The sequence below is a fragment of the Cavia porcellus genome, unplaced genomic scaffold, assembly GCF_034190915.1.
Source record: "Cavia porcellus strain 051 isolate PalLab524CR breed Dunkin Hartley unplaced genomic scaffold, mCavPor4.1 scaffold_26, whole genome shotgun sequence".
Classification (NCBI taxonomy): Eukaryota; Metazoa; Chordata; class Mammalia; order Rodentia; family Caviidae; genus Cavia; species Cavia porcellus.
Genome location: NW_026947509.1, coordinates 21,845,527 through 21,869,314, shown reverse-complemented (window position 1 = coordinate 21,869,314; position 23,788 = coordinate 21,845,527). Strand labels below are relative to the sequence as shown.

The following is a 23,788-nucleotide window of genomic DNA, read 5'->3' as shown; positions in this document are numbered from 1 at the left end:
TGGGCCCAGCTAACTGCCAGTGATGGGACTGAGCAAAGGGGTCTGACCAAAACAAACGTAGCTCCACTCCTTCAGCAAGTGTTCACCAAGCACCTCCTCCATGTCAGGCACTGTTACTGGTGTTTGGTGGACTTAGTTACTTTTCTCATGGCTGAGACAAAATGTCCAACACCCAAAGTTAAAGAAGGAAAGGTTTGTTTTGGCTCAGGGTGTGTAGAACTTTCAGTCCGTAACTGGCTGGCTCCAAGGCAGGGTTGCAAAACAAGGACATTGAAGAAGAGAAGCAGTTCACGGCAGGCAGAAGACCAAAGGCAGAAGGCACCAGGCAAGCAAGCATGAGTAACCATAATAGCCTTCTTTCTGTCCTTTATATTTTAACCTAGAACTATGCCAAACGAATCAGTAAACTAATTTACTAATCATGCACCCTTAATCCCAGCATCTCACGCTAGACATAGCCACCTCTGAAAAAGCCCACTAATACCACATGAGAAGATGTTTTGGTTACATTTCTCTTGTATTTCTGACAAAATACCTGACGCCCAAAATTTGGGAAGGGAAGGCTTATTTCTTACAGTTCTTGGAAGTTTCAGTCCTTACTCAGTCGGTTCCAAGCGACAAGGTGGCATGGTGGGACTGTTCATGACCAGGGGCAAACAGCAAGCACCAACAGCAAGAGAAATAGACACACCCTCTTCCCCCCATTACACTGGATGTTGGCTCCGCTCCTGGGAGGGTGTAGCACTCATACCACCAATCTTAGCACTAGACAACAAACTAATCACAAATGCTAGATTCAGCCATGTCCATGATTGCATGAGACTTGGAGGGGGCACTGACATAAACCATGACGGGGCTGGGTTGTTTCTAGACTCAAGCCATAACTTTGGGATGCACCAGTGGACAGAGCTTTATGCCTCCATTTGCAGGACTACCTGCCAGAGGTATGAAATAGAAAATAAACAGTAAACATAAGCAAGTAAATTATACAGTATGTTAATGAAGTAGAAAAAAGAAACAGCAGGGCAAAGGGGATAGGTGAGTGGCAAGCTGCAGTATTAAATAGGAAGGTCGAGATAGGCCTCACTGAACAAAGAGCAGGAAGACAGCTTGCAGGTATGGGGAAGTGTACACCAGGTCCAAAGAACAGCCAGCACAAAGGCCCTGGGGTGGGGAGCACATCTTGTTCAGATTGGCGGTCTGTGGCAGTGGTGGGACTAAGGACTTCTTGTCCCTCTGCCTGGTTTCCTTGCCTCTGGGCCTTGTCATTAAGCAGTCTCTCTCCTCTCTGCTGCCAGTGGCAGGTGGCCTAGAGTGGCTGTCAGGAAGACTGATGGTTCCAGAAGACTGTATACAGTTTATCAGTATTGAATTTTCTAGCAGGCCTCTGCTGCTGCCATCATTGCAAGGAGCTGCCAGGCTTGGCAGTGTTGTCTGATAATATAATAATCACCATTTATAGTGTAGCTCTGTAGTGCCTCTCCTACCGATGTGGCTCTGTGCCTAGGTGTTGGAAAGATAAAACAGACTCTAGAAGAGCAAGTCAAGTAGGTCCAAATCCATGACTGTGGTAGGGTGGAGTTTGGCCTGTCTCACTGAGACTGAGATAACACCCCAGGATAAAAGCAGCCCTGAAATGTTTTCCTTAAAAACTTTGTCCTGTTAGAATATCTGTTTTGTCTTTTGTTCTCTAAAGTTGGGCAGTTGAGTCATTTTGTCCCGCTTTATCCTGTGGTTTCTTGGCTAGAACAGTGGTCAGCAGATGGACAGTGGGTCATACTCTGAGGTTGCCCAGAGCTATCAGGAGTGTGGGCTTCTGTGGAAAGGTTAGAGAGAGGAGGAGATGGGGTCAGATGACACATTCAGACTTTTAGAGCTGCAAGGAAACTGATGACTTGGAAATGTGGATATAGGTATCTTCGGCAAATAAAATTTTTATTTCAAATCTCTGTTCTCTTTTTAAAATGGTGTGGTAAATTCTCTTGTAAAGAGTCACATCTTTGCTAAGTTGTAGGCAGGACAGGGCATGCACTGGGAGTGTGGGTATGAAATACAGCAGGCCCATACAGTAGGATCCAGAATCCAAAAACAATTTAATAACGTTCTACAGTCTTTTAAAACGAGCTCCATCTCTACCCATCACAGTTGGTCTCCATAGAGGGCTATGTAAGAGAAGATGGCTAACAGTATGGCAGGAGGGACACTGATCGTGAGGATAATGTTCATTCAGAAGCCTGGGGTGAGGGGCTGGGGATTTAGCTCATCGGCATAAACGCTTGTCTTGCAAGTGCGCAGTCGCGAGTTTGATCCCTGGTACCGATTAAAAAAAAAAGTTCAACAGAACCCTGGGGTGCTGGTGCAGTATTCATACTGTAGTGAGTTGCATGACCCTGCAGGTTGAAGAGTACATACCTGAGGACTCTAATGGAGAGGTTAAGTGACCTCAGGGATCTACTTGCCAAAGTGAGGATGGAAAAAGGGAAAATTGCTAAAAGTACAGCCGGAGATGGCCCAGGGGACACTTGCCGTGTCCAGACTAGAATGGGCTTGAGGCAGTGATAGTAGAAGCTTTGGATTGGTGGCAGTGCTCTATGGCAGAGTGGTAAGGGTGGGCTGCAGGTATTGTGGAAGAAAGTGCAAAGATGGCTTAGAGCTGAGGTTCTGAGTTCAGGATATCAAGAACTCATGAGAGGTTCTGTAAAGTATAGCTCCTGCCCCTGTTTCCACAGAGACACAGGATAGTGCCCAGGGACAGGCAGCAGCTGCATGATTCTAGAGCCAGAAAAGCCTGGGCCTGGGCCTTAGTCAGAAGAGGGAAGGGGGCTCTTTGGGAGGAGCCTTCAGAACTCTGGGTGATTGGGGCTGGGGATTTAGCTCAGGAGCATAAGTGCCTGCCTTGCAAGCATGTAGACGTGAGTTCAATCCCCGGTACTGATAAAAAAACAAACAAACAAAAAACTCTGAGTGACTACTAAGTCTTCCCTCGGCCTTGGCCTGGACTTTTAACAACCAGACATGGGGACAGAGTCATGTCAGCACTGTCATTTTAATGGCATTGTGACCTTGGACAAATCTCTTCACCTCTGAGTTTCAGTTGCTTCTACTTTAAAACTGTAGAGTTAGACTTACTGGTTGCTGAGGGGCTTGGTAGCTCTGAAAGTAGGGGTCTATGATTCTAAAGAGTAATAGTTTCTCCACCTTGAGCTTCCTGCCTTACGTTTGAAAGACAGAGCCTTTCTGCTGTGCCCCTGTTCATGGACTGTTGGAATTTCACTGACAGGCAAGTCGCGGTGGCAGTCACGTAATCTCAGCTGCTCAGCAGGCTGAGGCACAAAGACAAGTTTGAGAGCAGTCTGGGTAACACAGGGAAACCTTAGCTCAAAATAAAAAATAAAAGTAGAGCTTAGTGGTCACTTGCTTACTTAGCATACTTGAGGCCCTGAGTTTAATCCCAAGTACCACTAAAAACCAAAGCAAAATGAACAAACAAAAAAGAGTAGAATAAAACCTACGAATGGCGTTTCTAGGGTCGGACCAGTCTGATCTCTTAATGACCCAAATGCAGAACACTTTGTAAGAATACATTAAAAATTAAGGTCTGGAAAACACACACACACACACACACACACACACACACACACACACACTAGGATCCAAGGTTGTAATTTAGTGGCAGAGTGCTTGCTTAGCAAGCTCAATGCTCTGGGTTAGATCTCTAATTGGAAAAAATTTTTTCGTTAAAGTAGGGTTCCATGACCAAATGAGTATGAGAATCAGTAGGCTACACACTATCGATAGTTTCTTCTAAGTCAGGCATAGTGGCTCATGTCTGTAATCCCAGCACTTGGGAGGCCGAGGTAGGAGGATTGTTGAAAGTTTGAGACCAGCCTAAATTACAAAATGAGCCCAAGGCCGCCCGAACTGCGTAGTGAGACCCTGTCTCAAGAAAACCACACACACAATTTTTCTTTCCTCGTCTTCCTTCCCTCCTTCTTTCCCTCTTTCTTTCATCCTTCCTTTTCTTTCTTTCCTTTCTTTTTTTCCCTTCCTCTCTCCTCCCTTTCCTTCCTTCCTTCTTTTTCTAAAATAGACTTCTCAGAGCCTTTAACATGCCAGTATGAATTGTGAATCTCCAAAGAGAAAATACACAGTATTTTCCACACTAGCTTGATTGGAGGAGTCATTTTCATGTTTGAGGGCATCTTACCAGATTAGTGCTTCACAGAATACCACCGGGAAGAAGTATCACTACCCTGACCTCTCTCCCATTAAAAACTGTAGGGGTGGGGCTGGGGATTTAGCTCAGCGGCATAAGTGCCTGCCTTGCAAGCAGGCAGTCGTGAGTTCGATTCCTGGTACCGGTAAAAATGAAAAAGACAAAAAAAAAAAAAAAAAAAAAAAACTGTAGGGGTTCAAAATTAGATAGTTTGTCCCGCTGCCCAACTCTTGAGTTTCCCAGTGGATTAGGAATGCCTATTTTTCTTCTCAGAAACCCCAAAGATAGGCATTGTTTTTTCATGGTCTTCCTAAGCCAGCCATGCAGGCAACACTAGCCATTGTCCCCATTGAACTGACACCTTCACCTTGACAGAGGATGAGCAGAGTATAGGCCCCACTGAGCCTCTTGGTGACCATGTCTGAAGGTCACTGTGGCTGGTTTATGGATATTAGCTGTTGACACTCGAGGCTGAGCTAGGTAGAGGCAAGCTTCCACACATGGAGTTGGCTGTGTCTTCTTTGGGTGGGAAGGACTTGGTTGCACTCACTTGGACCTCAGTTTTTATACCCTCGTTCCATGCTCCCCTCCTACCCCACCTGCCCATCGCCACTCTGCTTTCTCCCTCATCCCTCTTTTGGGTTCCTTCTGTCTCCCAGCTATTCCTCTAAGCAGATTGGCTCTCCTTTTTCCTCCCAATCTCCACTTGTCTTCTTATCCCCTCTGCCCCCCAGCCTGGCAGCCTGCCCTGTAGGAATGTTAATTAGCATTTGCGATTTAATTAATTCAGTAGCTAATTAATGATTGGGGTGGGAGGTGGGGGGTGGGGAGCTGGGGTAAGGGAAGGGTTGGGGGCTGGAGGTGGCAGGGAGAAATAGCAGAGCCCGCAGAAGGCATCGCAGATGGCTGTGCGGCGGCTGGCACAGTGCCCACCGCCATGGATGCAAACACACTTGCGCACACGCACATGCACACACACAAAAAAACCCGGAAAGAGTGATCGAGGAATAAAATGAAAAGCAGGGAGAAGGGCGCAGGGCCTTGGGAACTGGGGCTGGGGGTGGGGAAGGCTCTAGATCCATTTGAATCTGCTCCGGAAGTGGAAGAGCAGAAAAAAAAAGAAACCACAGGCGCAGAGAGAAGAGAGCCTTCCCGATACCCCACCCCACCCCCACCCACCCCAGCCACCCTCCTCCCTGGCATGGTATTCATGGGCACCAGCTGAGGACAGGGTCCCCTCCCTCTGCCTTCCATAAATATTGGTACCGAGGATCCAGACTACGAAGAATTGGACATTCCAAAGAGAATAGTTTTTCTTCTAAGTTGCTTTAAAAATATATATATATATATGTATATAGTGTGTATATATATATATATATATATATATATATAGTGTATGTGTGTCTGTGTATATACACACACACACGTATATGTATATATCTTTTAAAATTGCACCTGTATTGGTATAAGGGCGAAGGCAAGTGAAAGAAGGTGACCGAGCCAGGAAGCGAGAGCACAGATGGCTTGGTGGTGGTATGGTGTGGTGAGTTTTGGGGAGGAAGAGGGGGGTCTGCAGAGGTTGGGGGTGGGTGGAATGAGGATCCTGCTTTCCTCTTTCGCTGTAGATGAAGGAAACGGAGAGAAAAAGAGAGAAAGGGGGTGGGGAGAGAAGCGAGACAGATGGCAGAGTGGAGAGGCGGCAGCCAGTGCCGGCACTGCCCAGCCTGGGCGGACCCAGCTCCCCACCCCGCCTGCCAGCTCTCCAAATGCCACCCTTCCCCCATCTTCCCCTTTACCCATCCCCCCAGCTTGGCACTGATCTCAGGGAGGGAAAAGGAGGGAGGCTGGGCAAAGAGCATCTGTTCCCTCCATTCTCCCAGCTCCATCGGCTGCCAACCTAGGGCCATCGTCTGCCTCCATCACCCCTCCGCCCGCTTGCCTACCCACCCAATCCCAAACGGGTGCTGGATCAGGTGCCGAATCTGGCTGCCTCCTCGGGTACCAGTCACTGTGCATTGCTGTGTGTCTGCCACTGCTGCCTGGCACTCATGGGGCCGTGTGCGTGTGTGTGTGTGTGTACGTGTGTACATGTATGTGTAAGTGTGTGCTGTCTGTGAGCCTCCTGGGCATGGGTGGGGGTTGGCATTGCGGTTGCCAATTTAGTGTCCAACCAGAAAAACAGAGGGATGGAGTGGAAGACAGAGGGGAAGGGTGTGGGGCCTGGGCGGGGAGAAGAGGGTGCATGAGTTGCTTCATTCCGCCTGCTTGCGGGCATTGGCACTGCAGCTGCCATCCTGTGCCCATGGAGATGGGAGGAGGCGAATGGAGGGGCAGCGACAACAGTCCCTGTGCTCTGGGAGGAAGGCGCGGTACACAGGAGCTGTTGGCATCACATCTGTCAGGCCAGTGCCCAGTGCTGGAGCAGAGGGGAATGGTGGACCCTGGAGGCAGGGAGGAGGGACAAGAATTGTTGCTGGCCTTCTAGAAGCTCAGCTCTGAGAAATGGTTGGACTTTGAGGTGGTTGCTCTGTTCCAGCCTGGGAAAGTGAAGTGGTAGAGAGTAGACATGGAAATACCAAGAAAGAGTTCCAGAGCTGGCGAGGATGGACAGTGCCACCACTGCCCAGGGAAACTTGTTTGGGCTGGCAACATGGCCCTTTGTCACAGCACTGAAGGAGACAGCAAGGGGACTGGGGCATGAAGGGGGGTGGCACTGTCCATGGAGACTGGCATGAGTGCTGGCATTGTATAGAACAAGGAAGGGTAACAGTGCCTCCCATTAGTCTGGTGGAAGAGTTGTTGTGCCAGGAGTGAGAAAAGAGGAGGTGAGATGGGGGTCTTTATTTGAAAGAACAGACTTTTTTTCTGCCAGGACCTCCTTCCAATTTCTTCTTAGGCATGAGGAATGAATGACAGATAGAAGGCAGCGTGAGGACACAAAGGAAGAAGCCCGCCATTGCTAAGACCCCAAGCAAGAAGAGTGGAGAGCAACTGCCAGTCCTGCTTGGCCTCCAGCCAGTTCCTTGCTGAAGATAGCCAGGTCCTCCAGCCCGGTCTGTATGTGCCACTGTTGCAGGTGCGGTGGTGGGGGCAGGGCGTGCTTGGTGAGGCGGGCTCTAGAGTGGCGAGGGCACCTTTCTGCCAATCCCATTTGAACCTCACTCTAACAAGCGAGGTGTCTGATTTTTCTTTCTGGTGCCTCCCTTTGCCTCACCCCTCTTTCATCTTTCCATCACCACCTGGGTCCTACTGCTTGGCACCCAACCAACTAGATGCCGCCACACTTGGCAGTGCTGCACTGGCATGTGAACAATGTCTCAAATCCTGGCACTGCGGCAAACCCAAAACCGCCCGACATGCTCACAACGCCACTTGGTGGCAAGGAGAGAGAGGAGCCCGCACACAGAGTGCCAGGCATTGGGTGGAACTCTGTGCTAGGTAGGAAGTGGCCAGAGACGATGCCCCTAACAGCTGGGCGGGGCCAGCATTCTCTAGGCCACCCCAGTTCTGCCATTCTCCTGGACACCCACCTCCCTCTTTTCCTCACTGCCTCCAAAAAGGGAATTTACATGGTGCTCTACTGTGTTTGAACAGCTAGGCAAAGGGAACCCAAAGTACAGGAGGGTGAAAAGGGAGCCTGGAGAGAGACATGCCAGCTGTGTTGTCACAGAAATGGACTGGGGATGTAGCTCAATGGTAGAGTACTTGCTAGCGTACATGAGGCCTAGATTCAATCCCCAGGACTGGGAGAGAGAGAGGGGAAAAAAAGGATATCAGATAAAAGAGATTGGAAGGGATGACGGAGGAAGGAGAGACCTTCAGAGCTTGCTGTTGGATAGCAGGGCAACAGGAACTAGTACATAATTACCTTGTGCCCTGTGATTGGCTGAGCTATAGTTGAGACGAACTTATTGTTTCTCCTTTGTTAAAAGGTTTATATTCAGGCTGGGGATGTAGCTCAGCTGCACAAGCAGCTGCCTGGCAAGTGCAAGGTTGTGAATTTGACCCCTGGTACCAAAAAAAAAAAAAAAAAAAAATGTCCTGGAAAGATGGAGAGGTAGTCTAGGTCTGGAGAGGTAGGCAAGTGTTAGGAAGGCACTGGCACCTAGGACTTGCCCATCCAGAAAGGATGCAAGGAGATTTTGTGGTTAGGAATTTCTCAGTGATACCTCAAATTGAGTTGGGTAGGTTTCGTGTCTTTGAAATCTATGCTAGAAGGGAGAGTGAAGATGAGCAGTGAGCTCATGTGGAGGGAAAGGCCCATTGGAGAAAAATCCTTGCATCTGTAGTAACAGAGACCAGCCCTTTAAGCTGCTATCTGGAAGTTTCTAGTTGGATTGGCTTTCCCTGCTTTTGGGTACAAAGAAACTGTAGGTCAGTGGCCTGGCAGATCTGTGGAAAATTTGGCTCTGGGTGATGTCAAGAAGGAAGTTAGGCCTGTCCGGAGGGAAGTAAAGCCATTCATTGTCCATGTGGGGCTGAGCTGCTCAGGGCTGGGAAAGTTCTGATTTCAGCATCTCTGGAGTGGATGGCAGCTTCAGAAGAAGTAAGGTGGTTTCCACAGCAGAGGAGAAAGCAGAAGGCACTCAGCCAAGGGGGTGAGTGGACAACGTTTATATTTTCTGTCCTGTTCAAGAGCAGCCAACATAAGCCAAAGACACTATTGGATTTCTAATATGTCGGAGTGAAGGGGTTGGTGATGTCACTGTCATGAAGACATGAGGGGAGCCAGGACACCGCAGTAGCCCCAGGCGTGTGTAACAGGGCTGGTCTGGGTGCTGCAAAGTTGTGACAAGTTACAGGTGTACATGGGAATGAGCTCTCTTAGCTGGCGATTCTCAACCTCCAGAGAGTGTAGATCACTTCAGCAGGAGTTTCTGATTCAGTTGGTCTGAGGGATGGTCCAGAAACGTGCATTTTAAACAAGCTCAGGTGACATGATACTCATGGGCAAACCCTGAGAAACAGCTGTCCTCAGAGACGGCATTTACAGTTGATCTGGTCTGGGGTTCTGCTGCCTTTGCTTCTTTCTTCCTCCTCAGCAATATTCATGTCTTTATGCAGGCATGTGTGGGATACGTATGTTTGGACTGTGTGTGTGTACTGTGAAGATCGTTCTTCCTTTCACCCCTAGATTCTCAGTGGTGTTCTGCCCATGTATTTCTCAAAAACATCAAAAAACATTAGGTTATGAGCATTGCCAGGAGATTGTTGTCTGTGGTCCAGTGATACTTGTGTGGATTTTGTGGCAGAGTACAGGACAGGCCTTTGTCACGACTTCCTGAAGGCTGGATCCCAGGGGATGAAGTAGGGTCAGTAGAATACAGGGCCAGACTTACTGCTGACACTCAGCAATTTACAGAGCTGCTGTTGTTTGAGCATTTGGTGGGGATCCAGAAGTGAGCAGTGTGGGCATTCTTCAAGCTGAAAAGCCGCATGCAGATTTGACATCAGGGAGGGACTGCAGTGTGGAGCAGCACTGAGTCCCTGTTACTTACTTGTTCCAGTGTTTTAGCTATTGTTTGTGAAAGAATGTGTGTGTGGTTGGATAGGATACAGGGACAGGCTGGGCTTCTTTCTGGTTCACTTGTGTTAGTTAACCTGCTTCTCCACTAGGTATTAGCAATGCATGCTTGTAATCCCGATGCTCAGGAAGCTTAGGCAAAAAGATCTCAGTGAGTTCAAGGCCAGTTCAAGGCCAGCCTGGGCTACATAGTGAATTCAGGCCCTGCCTGGAATACAGTGAGACCCTGTCTCAAAGAACAGAACAAAACAAAACCTTTGCAACCTTTCTTCCTAATGTCTTTTTTACCTCTCCTCCTTGGAGTCCAGAGTCATTTAAGGAACTTTTCTCCCCATTTCTTATCGACTTTAGTGTAAATGAAACTAGCATGTATTGGCAAGTGTAAAGCGTGATCCAGAGACTCTTTCTGTCTCTCATGTCTCCCTCTCTCCAGGGGGTGCCTTGCTGGCATTTGTGTGTATCTCTGGACACCTGCAGCTGAGGTCTGCTTCTTTTTCTTAGCATCAGTGTGCCTGTTTTGCTGTACTTATATACAGCAAAAAGTACAGTATATTGCTGTACTTATTTCAGGGTTTTTTTCCCCTTTGGTTTCAGATTTGAATATCTTTACAAGGATGAATGACTGGATGAACACATGTCTTAACATTAGTCAGGATGTGGAGATTTGGGGGAATAAATGATCTGGTCTATTAGGTCTGTAAGCAGATAAGGAACAAATAGAATAAGCAGGTGGGTACTACTAAGCCTGGAATAACTGGCTTTCTTGGTTCTTACACACAGTTCTCTTAATTACTCCAGGGCTGGAGGACTAGGGTAAGAACAGGTTTGTTTTTGTAATCCTGCTACAGATATTGCCCCATTTGGCCACTAAAGTTTAAAGTTTCTCATGTTCAGCAGTTAGATTTTTGTTCCTAGTTAAGAAGTACCTTAAGTTATCCTCACAAAGATTCTGGTTTAGAACAAAGACAGCTGAGATCATTTGTACTTCCTCCTCTTCAGTAATGACCCTGGCATAAGTAGGGACCTGCATTTGCATGCTTTTTTAGGATTTCATATTTCAGAAATCTTAGTTCTTTGCTCCAGGCTGTGGAAGTCTTATGAGCCATTGATTCAGGGTCACATTATACATAGGGTGGCTGGAGGCTATAAAATAGATATCAGTGTGCCGGGTGCTGGAGCTAAGTCTATTCCTCCACAACATCCTGTCACCTCTAGTATTCTGCACAGGGCTAGGCTGACTCAGCCCTCTGTCCATCAGAAGTGCCACCATGTGTTGTTCTCTGAAGCAAGGTTACTGCCAGGACATCTAGTGTGAAAATGGAATGCTCCTTGGGAATATGGAACGATGTACCCTCAAGTAGCATGCCAACTGACCTGTCAGCAGCCAGCCCAGCCATTTTCTCCACAAAATTCCAGGGTACAGTTGTTCAGTGGCAGCTCGTCACTCTGCTATGCATGTACACAGTGCCCCAGTGCCTCCTAGGCCAGGGTGTTTAGGTGTGAGGTGTTAGAGGGTCTTTTTTTTTTTTTTTTGGTCTTTTTCTGTTTTTACCGGTACCAGGGATCGAACTCACGACTGCCTGCTTCCAAGGCAGGTGCTTATGCCACTGAGCTAAATCCCCAGCCCTGAGGGCATTAACTCTTGAGGAAGACATTCATAGTTCAAAGTAAGCCAACCTACCCTGGCTGTAAGTCCCTAAAATGCATGACACCATGCTTTTAATCATCCAGGGCTAGGTGTTTGCCAAATGTTCTTTAAAACGTTTCCTCTTTTTCTGAGTTTTTTTTTTTTAAGTTTTATACATGAGTCACATTCGCAGAAAGCACAGAGTTAAAAAGCATCTTTCCTCATATGCATGCTGCTAAGAAAATAGTTTTATACACAGAACTTCAACAGGAGAGAGAAGAGGACAGGGAGGGCGGGGTACAGGAGGAATGTCAAGAAGTGAGGAAAGGACAGCAGCCAGGGCCAGACCACAGTTGGTCACTTTTCCTCTGTTGTCTATATTTGTAACTGCCATTTTTGGTGTCATAGTAACTAGCTCCATCCTGCCTGCAATTGGTTGGGATATGTTTTAATTTTAAAATAGATGGGACAGGAAGTAATATTCACAGAATACATGGGGACTAAGGACTGAGTTGAAATTTTTCTCTCCATCTCTTCTGCACACAAGCCACTGCTTCATGATTAGCATTTATAGAGCAGAATCACTGAGAGACTGGAAAACCTAAGTCCCAGGACTGATTTAGGAATATTAAATGGGCAATAGTGGAGACAGCCCGAGCAGCGTGACCTCAGGGATATCAGACTAGAAGAAAGTTTCTGGGCAACATAGGAAATTTTGCAGGCTTTTCCTTACTAAAATAAAATACCTAATTCTCTATCCTGTCCACCTTAGCTGGGCTTTGGAGTTGCCAGAATTAATGCCCCTGGTAGTTTTGGAAGCAGTGAGGTGAGGAAACTTCCCCCTGGTCAGTCTTCTGTGGGGCCCCCTACTGATAGCCCCCTACCAAAGGCTCATGGTGGGCTCTAGTCCTCTCCTTGCATGCCCATTGCTATGAATGTCTTCCTCAAACGGTGCCAGCTCTAGACCCCTGGCTCCATCGTGGATGCCTCCTCTGTAATGGAGGAGCTATGCTGGGCTAGATTGTGGGGAGCACGACCAAGGGCAGAGGACAGGGGGATAGAAAAGTAGACGGGGAACAGGGGGCTCCGTAAAAGCAAAGAAGGTTTAGTGTCCAGAAATGTGACGGGGCCACAGGGGAGGGGAAGAGTGGCTTGTAGAAAAAGTAAATGAGTAGAGTAAGAGATGCATACCTCAGTTTCACAAAACAAACTGCCCCATCTGCCTACCCCTATCTTTCTGGTACTGCCGAGGTACTTCTGTTGACATTGGCTTTGCTGACAACTGAGAATAAGGGGATGTTGTCTATCTTGGAAATACTCAATTCAGGGGAGAGGGACGCATCTCTCCCTAGAGTCCGGGCTCTTCTCCAGGTTACCGGCCTTGCCTCTGAGGCTGGCATGGTGAGAAGGCTGCAGTCCTGTGAGGATCACCAGACACCAGCAGGAAGTTAAAGCTGTTTGGTTTTTCTCCAGAGACAAGGTAGTTTAAAGACACCCTTAAAACAAGGGAAGGGTGGCACAAACAGAAAACAAAACAAAAAAACCACTTGTTTGATGGGAGAGGTTTTTTTTTTTTTTTTTTTTTGTATTTTCCAAGTTGGTTTTTCTTTAGTTCATTTTCTGATCTCTCCATCTCTTTTGTGCATATGTGCACTCACTCTCTCTTGCTCTCGTTTTTTTGGTTGTGTTTCAGTCTTTTTAAAATAACTTTGGATTTGCCGTTGGTGGGCAGTGCCGGTCCCCAGAGGCTGAACTGCCCCATAGCAGGGGTAGGCCAAGGGGCAGACCCATGGCTGCTGAGAGGATCTCTGTGTTTAAAGCCTTTGAGAATAAACTACTGCAGTTCCCAGGGTGCAGGGTGGGGCTGGCAGAGGGGTTCCTGGGGCGGCTTCTCCTAGAGTCCAGGCCACAGGGCCCCCCTATCTGGGGAGGAGAGGGCTAGGAAGGAGGGGTCTGGGGAGAGTGAACTGGGAGCACTTCTCCTCCTGCCAACCTCCAGTTTGGTTGAGTTTTGTGGGCTCCCTGCCCATCTCAGGCTCCAAACTTGGGAGCCCACTGTTTTTGGGAAGAGTTTGAACGCTATGATGCTCTAGACAAAGGGGGTGGGAAGAAGGGGGAGTGACAAAGTTTATTTTGTTCCCCTTCTTTGTCTTGGGTTTTCTTTCTTTCTTCTTCTTTCTTTTCTTCTTCTTCTGTTTTAGTTTGTGTGTTTGCCCAGGGGAACACCATGGGATAGAGTGTGTGTATGCATTTAAAGGAGTGGGGGAATGCTGATTCAGTGGGGAGAGTAAAAATGGAACCAAGTGTGTATTTTGTGCATGGTGGGCAGATAGGTATGAGTAATATGGATGCCAAGGGCTGTGTCTATGTGTGTCTGTGAAGACACGGGGCAAGGTTGACACCTGCAAGGACCAAGGATAAGGATCAGTGTGTGTCTGTGGGTAAGGGAGGAGGCAGGAGTCTGCTGGAGGTGGGGTGTGTGAGGCCCACTGAGGGTGGGAACTGAAGGTTCCCATGAGGTGGGCGGAGCCAAAGGTTGGGGCCAGGGATCTGAGCTCCCACCAAATACCCCTTGGGGTACAAGTAGGAGCCCTCCCATCTCCCATCTTGGTTTATCTGTTTATAAAGCTAGAAGTGTAGAGGTAGTAGTAGTTTTTGGGTTGGAGTCCGTGTGAGGTAATCTTGCTTCCTCTTTGGCAAAAGCCACAGCAGCTGTGGCAGCAGTGGCGGTGTTGGTGACGGTGATGGGTGGGCCCCCTGGGGGCGGGGCTGCCTTGCGCCTGTGGGCTGACGAGCGTAGGTGGGAAGCCAGGGCTTCACGGCCACTCAGCAGCACCTCACATGCCAGGCAGTGGTAGGTGCAGATGGGCACCCGTAATGGGGGGGGCACAGAGCCTCCTGAGCCCCGCCCAAAGAAGCAGAAGGATCTCTGGTGGGCAATGGCCGGGGCCTCCCCATCAAATGCCATCTTGCATTGGCGGCACAGGTAACGGTGAGTCACATCCACGGTGGAGATGCCAGTGCTGCCTGTCAGCAGCTCATCAGCCTCACCAGCTTCTCCCTCCCCCGGAGCTGGCAGTTCAGGAGGCTTTGGAGGTGCTGTGCCTGTGGGCTCAGGGGGCTGAGGGGGTGGCTGGAGTAGGGCATTGGGGAGCAGCCCAATGAGGGTCTGAGGTATCACAGGGTTCATGGGAAATAGCCCCTTCTTCATGCCATAGAGCTGCTGGAAGTAGGCCCCCTGTAACTGGGGGCCAAAGACAGCTGGTGGTGCTGCCCCCCCTGCAGGGGGCAAAGGGAAGGGCAGGAATTGGCCTCCCAACAGGGCTGGGACAGTGGCCTTCAATGCTTTGAGGTTCTTGAGGGCATCAGTGGAAGAGTTGGTAGGGGCTGTTAGTGGCTTTCGCTCACCAGAGACCTTGTTCCCTGAGGGCTCAGTGGGCAGGCCCAGGACAGGGTCAGTGGTGCTTGCTGTGGAGGTGTTGGTTTGGTCGGGCACAGGTCTCTGAGGTAAGGGGCGGCCTGGGCCAGCAGTCTGGACCACTGTGGTAGCAGGCAGGACAGAAGTAGCAAGGCTGAGGAGGCCTGAGGAGGCTGCAGGGCCTAGCAAGATCAAAGGGTGATGAAGCATTAGCCATTTCCTGCCTCCACACCCACATTCCCAGCTCCCATGCTCCCTTCCCTCTTTTCCCGGGAGCCTAGGCAGTGATGGTGAACTTTGCAAAGCTTTCAATGGTGAACAGCCCATGGCGGCATGTGTGCCATAGGTTCATCACCACTGGCCTAGAACAAAGGAGGGACACAGGTAGACACTGGACATGGGAGGGTCAGGAAGACAAAGCAAGGGCAACTGTCCCACTCACCTGAATTGAAAGGAGCTAAGCTGCTAAGTGGTGGCTGGGCCAGAGCTGGGCCAGACAAGAGGACTGGGGCCAGGCGAGGCAGGGCTGGGGCAGCCCCAAGGGGCAAGGAGGCAGGTGTGGTGGCAGGTGGAGCTTTGGGAGCTGGGGCTGCCTCAGGTGCTGGGGCCAAGTCGTAGCACTTGCTTTCGCTCTTCAGCTGGGCCCGGACTGCCTCCTTGAGTTTGGCCAGGTGCTGGCGGGAAAAGAGATGGCCTCGGCAGGAGACATAGAAATCATACTTGACATCACAGTAGGGGCAGTCAGTGCGCTGGGCTGCCAAGAGGCCCTCGCTGCTGGCCCCGTTTCCCCCTGTGGCCATCCCCTGCAGTTTGGCCTTCTTTTCCTTGGCACGAGCATTCTGGAACCAGACCTGAATGACTCTCTTGGGCAGCCCGATCTCCTCCCCCAGCACTTCACATTCCTGCATGGTGGGGGTGCGGTAGGCTTCATAGCAGGCTTTCATGATCTTCAGCTGCAAGCTGCTCATCTGTGTCCTGTAACGCCGCTGCCCCATCCCATCAGGAACCCCATTCCCTCCTCCTGGGCCCCCACTGGTCCCTCCAGCCCCAGGGGACTCTGGCTCAGCCAGGCTGGAAGCAGATGAGTCACTTAGGTCTCCTGCAGATGGACTGCAAGCTTCACTCTCTGGAGATGCTTTAGATGACTCTTCAGGGCCCTCGTCCTCACTGGGTAGAGGGGGAGGTGGGAGAGGTAGCAGTGGCTCTGGTGTGGATGTACTGGCCTCCTTCCCTGGTGGTAGGAAAGGTGGGGGCCCAGCACCTGGGGTGGCCGTGGGGTAGGGAAAAGCGGGTGCTTCCCTCTTTGAGGACTCCTTCCCAGTGCTGTCGTCTGACTTGCCCAACAGGAGGTTGAACTTGGGAAAAGGTGCAGGGGTAGATCCAACAGTGGGTTTGACTGCGGGACTGGACACCCCACCAGGAGTGCTTCGAAACTGGCCTTTCCTTTCCCTGGCCCTGGTATTCTGGAACCAGACCTGTACTACTCGCTTTTTGAGCCCCACCTCCTCGGAGATACAGTCAAGCATCTTGCGTGTTGGGTTGGAGTCCTGCATGTACCAACGGTACAGGATCTCCAACTGCTCAGGCAGGATGGTGGTGCGCAGGCGCTTGTCCCTGGGGGGATCCCCATCCACTGCACCCCCTGCTTCACTGCCTGTTGGGGACAGGCTGCCGTCCTCATGCTTCCTTTTGAGGGGTGGCCCTGGCACCGGTGGGGTGCCAGCTGCCAGCGGGTTTCGCTCCCCAAACACCAGCAAAGGCAGATCTAGGAGCTGGGGAGGAGCGCTGGGTTGCACAGATGGCAAGAAATGTAGTCGGCGGTGACTGATGAGAAGGTCCTGGCTGGGGAAGGAGATGGCACACTGCTCACAGGTGTGGGCTGGGGAAGGCGAGGGATTCCCTTCGGGCTCTTTGCTTCCTGACTTGGTTGCCTCTGCCTGGCTCAGCTCTTCCACTTCTGGAGGTTCTGGTGATGGACCCTTAGGTCCTGCTGGGGCTTCCAAGCTCTGTTCCTCCTCTGCATCTTCTTCTACCACTTCCTCCTCTTCCCTTCTCTCTGTTTCTTCCTCCTCCTCTTCAGGGGTCTGATCATCGTAACACTTCTTAAGGTGCCGTACCAACTCAAAAACACAGGAGAAAGTGGTGTGGCATCGCCTGCAGCCAGAGGCTCCCCCAGAGCTTCCTCCGGTTGGCACAGGCCCACCTTCACAGGCATTTTTGCGTGCTTTCTGGCGGGCATTCTGGAACCACACTACTACCACACGGCTAGCCAGACCCAAGAGACTTGAGAGTCGCTCCACCTCTCCATCCTTGGGGTAAGCACTGGTCTCAAAGAAAGACTGCAGGGCCTGGGTCTGGAACTCTGTGAACTTGGTTCTGGAGAACCTGCGGCCTGCAGGAGCTAGGAGAGGATGGTTCCCTTTGGAGCTTTCTTCCTCCTCTGTAGGCCAGCATCCTCCTGCCCGGCTTTGCTCTTCAGGGGCATGGGTTCCTCCTGCCTCAGGCTCCGGAACCCGGAAAGGTGGGCCCAGTTGAGGAGCAGGTGACTCGAGAGACCCATCGGGAAGTTTGGGGGGCTCCACAGGGGGTGGGTATAGGCTATCATAGCTCTTTCGAAACTGGGCGGCATAACGGCTCAGTGCCTCGAAGGGCAGAAAGCGGCGGTGGACATGCTCCTCATGTGTTTTGAGGATAAGCATATTGGAGAAGAGTTTCCCACAGGCCCCACAGGCCAGCTTGTCCCCACCCCCTAGGGCCTCTGGAGGAGGAGGTGTTGGGGGAGGGGGCACAGCCTGCTTCCCTTCATTGTACTGAATCACGAGCTCAAAGCCGAAGTTTTCTAGAAGGGCTTTGGCTGCGGTGCGGGTGGCCTCATTGGGTGATGGGTGGGGTGGTGAGGATGGCCCTGCCTCATTCCCCTCCTCAGCCACGACAGGCCGCTCCCATTCCTGCTCAGCCAGCTCAGCTTTAGGGGGTGGGGGTGGAGGAGGTGGGGTGACAGATGGTAGGGACAGCATGGGTGCAGGCCCAGCTAGTGCCAGCTTGGGCCCTACCTTGAGGTCATGGAGATAGAAGGGAAGGAGCAGCTGTTGCTGCTGGAGCTTAAGCAGTGATTCGGGCATCAGAGGGAAGGGGGGAAATACTGGTGGAGTGAAGATAGGGGCTGGGAATCGGTGCAGGTCCAAGGGGGGCGGAGGTGGGGACAGGAAGGGCAGCCCAGATATGAAGCCACTGGGGTCAGGGCCCTTCTTCTCAGTGCCCACCTCCCCCTCAGTCTCGCCTTCCTTGGGCTCTTCTTGGCTACGCTCTGGCCCCTCAGCCTTGGCATCGGTCTTGGGCCCTCTGGAGCGAGTCTGGTGCAGAACTGACCGCATGTGGATCTCTAGCGTAGAGCTCTGGTTGTAGGAAACCCGGCAGACTGTGCACTTAAAGGGCTTGTCAGTGGCAGTGGTGGTGGTTGGTGGGGCACCAGCCTCTCCACGGGCAGGGCCCGAAGGGTCAATTGCAGCCTTCTTCATCTTATGGAGGTGGGAGACAGAATTATAATGAACCAAAAGGATGTTCTTCTGAGTGAAGGACTCCTTACACACAGTGCACTTGTAGGGCCGGGCAGGGTCCAGAAACTTGTCCAGGGCAAAGTTAGTAGTTTTCCGATAGGTCAGAGGATGGCGAGGATCAGCTGGGGCTGGCTCTGCAGAGCGGGGCTCCCCCGTAGTCCCCTCTTCTTCTTCAGCCATCGTGGGTGGAGGAGCTGTTTCTTCAGTTTGGGTGTCAGGCTGAGGGGCTGGAGATGGAGCTGCAGAAGAAGGTTGCTCAGGGCTTCCCAGTGGCTTGTCTGGAGCCTCAGCTGGGGCCAGAGGAGGCTCAGGAGGAGAATCTGGGCTAGCTTCTGAGGTCAGGTTAGGGCCTTCTATGGAAGACAAGAAAGTGCAGTGAGCAAAGAACTTCGTTCAGGATGGCCCTCGTATCTTTAAAATCTAGGGCAACAAAGCCTGGCTTCACTGTTCTTTAGATCTTCTTAGCCCATCCCCAGGGAAGGTATGCTGTCTTCTTCCTTACCTGCTGTCTGGTCTCTGCTTGGTGTGGGCTCTGGCCCAGGAGTGGGGGCTTGTGGGCCATCCTCCAGAGGGCCGAGTGAGGGCCCAGGCAGCACTTTGGTTGGAAAGGCCATCTCTATGGGTGTGGCCTGTAATGTAAAAAGCTCTGGTGGCTTCACCATCTCCCATCCCCATTGCCCGCTGTGCTATTCCTGTGCTGAGCTTCCCTCCCATAGATCAGCCTTTCTGGACAAACACACCTCCTACTGGCTGCTTCCCTACGACGAAGGCCTGAGATGCTGCCTTTCCTCTCAGCCTCCCTCCTTCCCCAGGCCAAGGTCAGCTTTCCTCGAGGCCACCTGGCCCTGACAGACCTGGAGTTGCTGTCTTGTTTGTCATCTCCAGATTTAATGGAAGTGAGAAGTGCTGAGTTTCCTCATCCAGTAGATGCAGCCAGCCAGGCTTAGCTCTGAGAGTCCCTCCAACTCAAAATCCCACTCCAAATCTGTGAAATGATGCTTTCTTCATCAGCCTCCCCCTAACACCTACACTTGTCTGCAGGGCACTGCACAGTCCTGCCTAAGCCTCAGTGGACCATCCTCACCCAGCCTGTACTCACCACAAGCAGCAGCTTCTCAACACATTCAGGGACTACGTTGTGCAGGTGGCTGAGGTGGAAGTGCAGGGCAGGCCGGCCTACCAGCTGCTCCTGGCACAGTGGGCACCTGTATTTGGGCTGCACTGCATGCTGGGAGAGTGTATGAGCCCTCACTTGGTCAGACTCTGGGCTCGAGAAACTGCAGTATGGACAGCAGTACACCTGGGGAGCACAAATGGACAGTGGAGGAGGTGTCAGGGAAGGGGACCCACCATTACACAGTCATCCGGGTTTGCCGGTGCAGCTGTCCCTCCTCCCAGTTTAGTAGGAACAAGCCAGATGGGAAGGCACCTCAGCCCCAAAACCTGAGAGCTGGCTTCTCTCCCACCTCTCTTGGACTGAGACAGAAGATTTAGCGTAAGCCGTGACCTTGCTTTCCTCCTTTCTTTGGCACTTTCTACTCATCTTGGCCTCTATTTTTTTTGTTATTGTTGTTGGTTTTTCTGTATCTCTGCTGACATACTCAATTCTCCAGCTGACAGCACTGTACCTGCCTCCATCTCACATTTAGTTTTTTGGCTCACACCTGTCCTGCCTGTATCTTCTCTGTGAAATGCATCCAGTTCCTTTGGGTACCTTCTAGACCCAGAGATCTCTACTCACTTTTGCCACTGAAGGTTCCTGAACGTTTCCCACAGAGGGGTCCTACCTGTCTGCTCAGAAATTGGCTCATTTTCCCTCTGGTTCAGAAGCTCCCACATTTTTTTCCCCTGTCTTTGTAATATGAACAAATGCCCTATCTTCCCCATGGGGCCTGAGCTGCAGCACACTCCTGCCCATACTTCAGGAGGGGCAGAGCCAGGAAAGGCCTGCTGTCACCACCTGACTGTCTCAGCTGGCCAGCCTGAGCTGCAGAGCAAACTTATCTGTGGCTCATTTCCTCTCTCTCCTGTCACCTGAAGTGGGTGGCTGTAGAGGAGAGAATCCAGATGCTCATCTTAATGTACCCACTAAGCCTTAGAGCGGACATCATAACAGATCTGTTGAGCAGGAGTTAAAAGGGAGACAAGCCGTGAGTCCCCGAATAGCATCTCAAGGCCAGAGGGTGGGAACCCTTCAGAATCAACTTTCAGATCGCAAAGCTAAACCACTCTGAGATCCTGCTAGGTCCAAATCCTGGGGGCTTGGAGGCTTGCAGGACATGCTTTCAGCATGAATCATTTGGTTGGTGCTTCCACCTTCCAGAAGAGGGTGTCAGGACAGTCTCATTCAGACTCAGCTTTCTGCAGGATGAAAATATCTGCGTGTAGTTGTCTCTCTGCAGTTGGTCTTTTTGTTGTTTATTTTTTTTGAGACAGGGTCTCCCTCTTAGTCCAGGCTGCCTTTGAACTCAGTATGTAGCTCAGGCTGGCCTTGAACCTACAGTGAGTGATTCTCCTGTCTGGGCCACACTGGGGTTATAGTGCCTGCCAACATACCCCACGTGGTAGCTGGTCTTTAGTTTTGCCTTTCTCTTTTCATCTCTTCACTCTTTCCTCCTTTCCTGCCATCTGTCTCCCTCATCCCTGCTTTAATATAGTTCCTCTCTTGTACCTCTCCCTCTAACTCCTACCATCCCTTCCTCTCATCTGCTGTACCCCATCCCTTGGGCCATTTCTGTTGTTTATGCTTAACATATGTAATTGGCCCTGATATAATTTCTCACATGTGGGATTCTGAGTGAAATAAGTCACAAGTATACTAAAAGTGCCTAGAATATGACCAGACCCCCCTCTCAACTGGTCCCGTTTCCCCAGTTCTGACCGTGGTTTGGTTGGCACTGTCTCTGGAAGGGCCAGTCTTGTTCTCTGCCTCTTCAGAAGCTGAGGATGAAAGCAGAGCAGATTAAGAGACTCCGACAGCCTTCCCTTTTCTGTTCACAGACACCCAGCCCTTAAGATGATTTGTAGTAGAGGACTTTCTGGGCAGCAAAGTGGGTTCTTGGAACAGGCAAAAGGGCAAGAAACTCAGTACCCAGGTGAGGCCTGAGTCAGCAGCCAGGCAGGGGCTAACTGTAGGTGGGTAAGGTGGCCAGGGTTGGGTCCTCTGAGAAGGTAGAAGCATCTAGCTCAGCCTCCCTTCCCTCTAATGAGCCCCTCCTTTTTTTTTTTTAATCTTTTTAAGACAAGGTCTTTCTATGCAGTTCAGGCTGGCCTTGAACTCAGTTTGCAACATAGGCTGGTCTCAAACTCACAACAATCCTCGTGCAACCTCCCAAGTACTGGGGTTACAGGTGTGTGCCACCATGCCCAGCCTAATGAGCCCTTTCACGGACCAATGTAGCCTCAGCATAGGAGGCTTTGTTGGGGGCTTAGATCTCTGTGACGACCTGTGAGCATGTCAGAATGTTATGGAGGACTGGGACTGGGGGACAAGAAAGAAAATAGGACCACAGAAGCAACTCACCCAACTGTTCTGTCTTGTTCTGGAGATCTTTCTCAAAGGTGGGTGGCTCGGCTAGGGGGGTGACAGGAGTCTTCCCTGTGTAGGATAGGGGAAGAGTTAACTTAAAGAGGTGAAGCATCAGGGAAGAGAGGACAGAGGAAGCAGGACAAGCAGCCAGTCAACAAAGAAGAGATAAATGGGTAATCAACAGGTAGGAGAGGATAAAACCCCCGAAAGAAATCATCACCAAGAAGGCGAAAGGCAAAATTATAGTAATGGAACTAGGAGGGCTTAAGAGATCATTTCAGGCAAATCTTGCCACCCTTGTCTTTTTGTAGAAATAAGCCTTACAATAGGCAACAGAAACTGGACTACACTTGGACCCTTGTCTTGACTGACCCTAGAAGCAGGGAATCCCAAAAATATAGTGGGAGGGGCATTCTGGAAGGTGCTGAAGTTGAATGGAAAGGCAGTGGTGGTGAGCAGGAGCAGCAGGCCTAGCTGGGAGAGAAGATTACCACTCAAGTAAGAATTGACAGATGTGTAGGAATTTATTTTCAGTGGCAGCCTAATTAAAGTGTTAAAGTTCCTTAACTCCATTCAGCCCTGCGCCAGGATCGTTAGCTATTGATCTGGGCCCCTCCAGCACTTAACTCCAGCCAGCATATTGGCAATTCAATTAGCACCAGTCAATGCCGCTTGTTCCTGGTTCCTGCTGCCTGTGCCCTCACCCTCGCCCACTGCTGGCCTCTGCAAAGCCTGCAGTCCATGCCCATCTCTGTTTGACAGCCCCTTCCAGGCTCTTCTGCACCTTTTGGATCGATGGTGCTGGGCTGTTTCTGGCCCCTGCTGGCACAGCTTCAGCCGCCTAAGGGGAGCTCTAAGCCCAGCCGTAGGGCTGAAGACCTCCTAAGAGAGGAAGAGGCCAGGAAGTTTATTGGTGCCTCTTCCCATCCCTGCTGCTTTCTCTCCTTTCTGACCAGCTTCAGCCTGTGGTTTCCCACCCCCACAGGTGCTAGGACACCAGTCAATACTGACTCACTGGGCGATTTCCCCTCATCTCCCTTCCTGTTCTCTATTCTCTACCCAGCCCTTCTCAGCATGCCTCCAAATTCCCTCTTGTACCCTCTCCTCACAGGGCAGCCACTGTGATTCTGTAGCCCCCATCCTAGCTTATTTCCCTCCATGGCTGTTTTCTTCGTGCTGTTGATGAGACCTATTTCTCCTTCCTGTTTCACCCTCTTAGCTCCCTGCTGCCCACCTGCCCAGTCCTCATTCTCCAGGCCCCTCTTCCTCACCAGGAGCTCGGAGCTGCCCATGGCTGAAGCTTAGGATGCTCTGAAGAGCTGAGAGTCCGTCCTCGGCTGATGGGCCATTCTGTAGCAGCTGCAGACGCCTCTGGGCTTGAGCATCCCGGTGGGCAGGTGCGCGGAGGTGTTGCAACACAGCCAAGCGGGAGGGTGTTTCCCAGGCACACAGCAGGCAGTGGTAAAGCCCCAGGTCCATCCCTGCCTCTGCTCCTTCCATTTCCAGCAGAAACTAGAAGCATGGGAAGTGGCTGGCACTCAGGCCCTAAAGGGACACCTCCATATCACAGACTTTGCTTCCCACACTTCCTCCCAAGGCCGTTTCCCTCCAGTGATCACCTGAGTATCTGCTTGGCCTGGACAGCACTCCCTCCTGTATGTGAATGAAATCTGCTTCTGTCTTTTTGAACTTTTGGTAATGCGATGGACTGAGCTGACACTGACTCCTCCCTCCAGCCCCAAATACCAGAAGAGCTGAATAAAGTCTTTGTTTCATGTTCTCAGAGTCTACTATCCTTTGGTCTCTAGATTCTCTGGGTCTGTCCAGTTAACCCTGGTGCTTACTTCCCTTTTCTTCATTTCTGCTGACTTGACTTCCCTACTCTGCACCTCCTCTCACCATCTCCTTCCCCTTCTC

General features: G+C 50.9%; 1 protein-coding gene and 1 long non-coding RNA gene across 11 annotated transcripts in view; one reads left to right on the top strand and one right to left on the bottom strand.

Annotated features, from left to right (window-relative positions):
* Nucleotides 1–5,429: 5,429 nt before the first annotated feature.
* Nucleotides 5,430–23,651, top strand: LOC106028655 (uncharacterized). 7 transcript variants are annotated; one of them, XR_010043361.1, is made up of 4 exons: nt 5,430–5,759; nt 6,097–6,214; nt 7,113–23,268; nt 23,378–23,651. It is a non-coding gene; the product is annotated as an uncharacterized LOC106028655 (long non-coding RNA). The 7 variants fall into 7 exon arrangements; XR_010043360.1 differs by having other exon boundaries at nt 5,444–5,759; nt 6,503–23,268; XR_010043358.1 differs by lacking the exon at nt 5,430–5,759 and having other exon boundaries at nt 5,839–6,214.
* The window catches only part of Zfhx2 (zinc finger homeobox 2), a 31,798-nt gene continuing 21,479 nt past the window's right edge, over nt 13,470–23,788 (bottom strand). For all 4 annotated transcript variants that reach the window (XM_063236881.1, XM_063236879.1, XM_063236880.1 and 1 more), the window contains 7 exons: nt 23,143–23,383; nt 21,866–21,940; nt 21,224–21,282; nt 19,442–19,642; nt 18,845–18,971; nt 15,228–18,695; nt 13,470–14,967 (listed from right to left, as the gene is read on the bottom strand). In XM_063236881.1, coding sequence (XP_063092951.1) covers nt 13,988–14,967; nt 15,228–18,695; nt 18,845–18,971; nt 19,442–19,642; nt 21,224–21,282; nt 21,866–21,940; nt 23,143–23,383 — 5,151 coding nt within the window. In that variant the 3' untranslated portion in view covers nt 13,470–13,987. The remainder of the gene's footprint in view (nt 14,968–15,227; nt 18,696–18,844; nt 18,972–19,441; nt 19,643–21,223; nt 21,283–21,865; nt 21,941–23,142; nt 23,384–23,788) is intronic.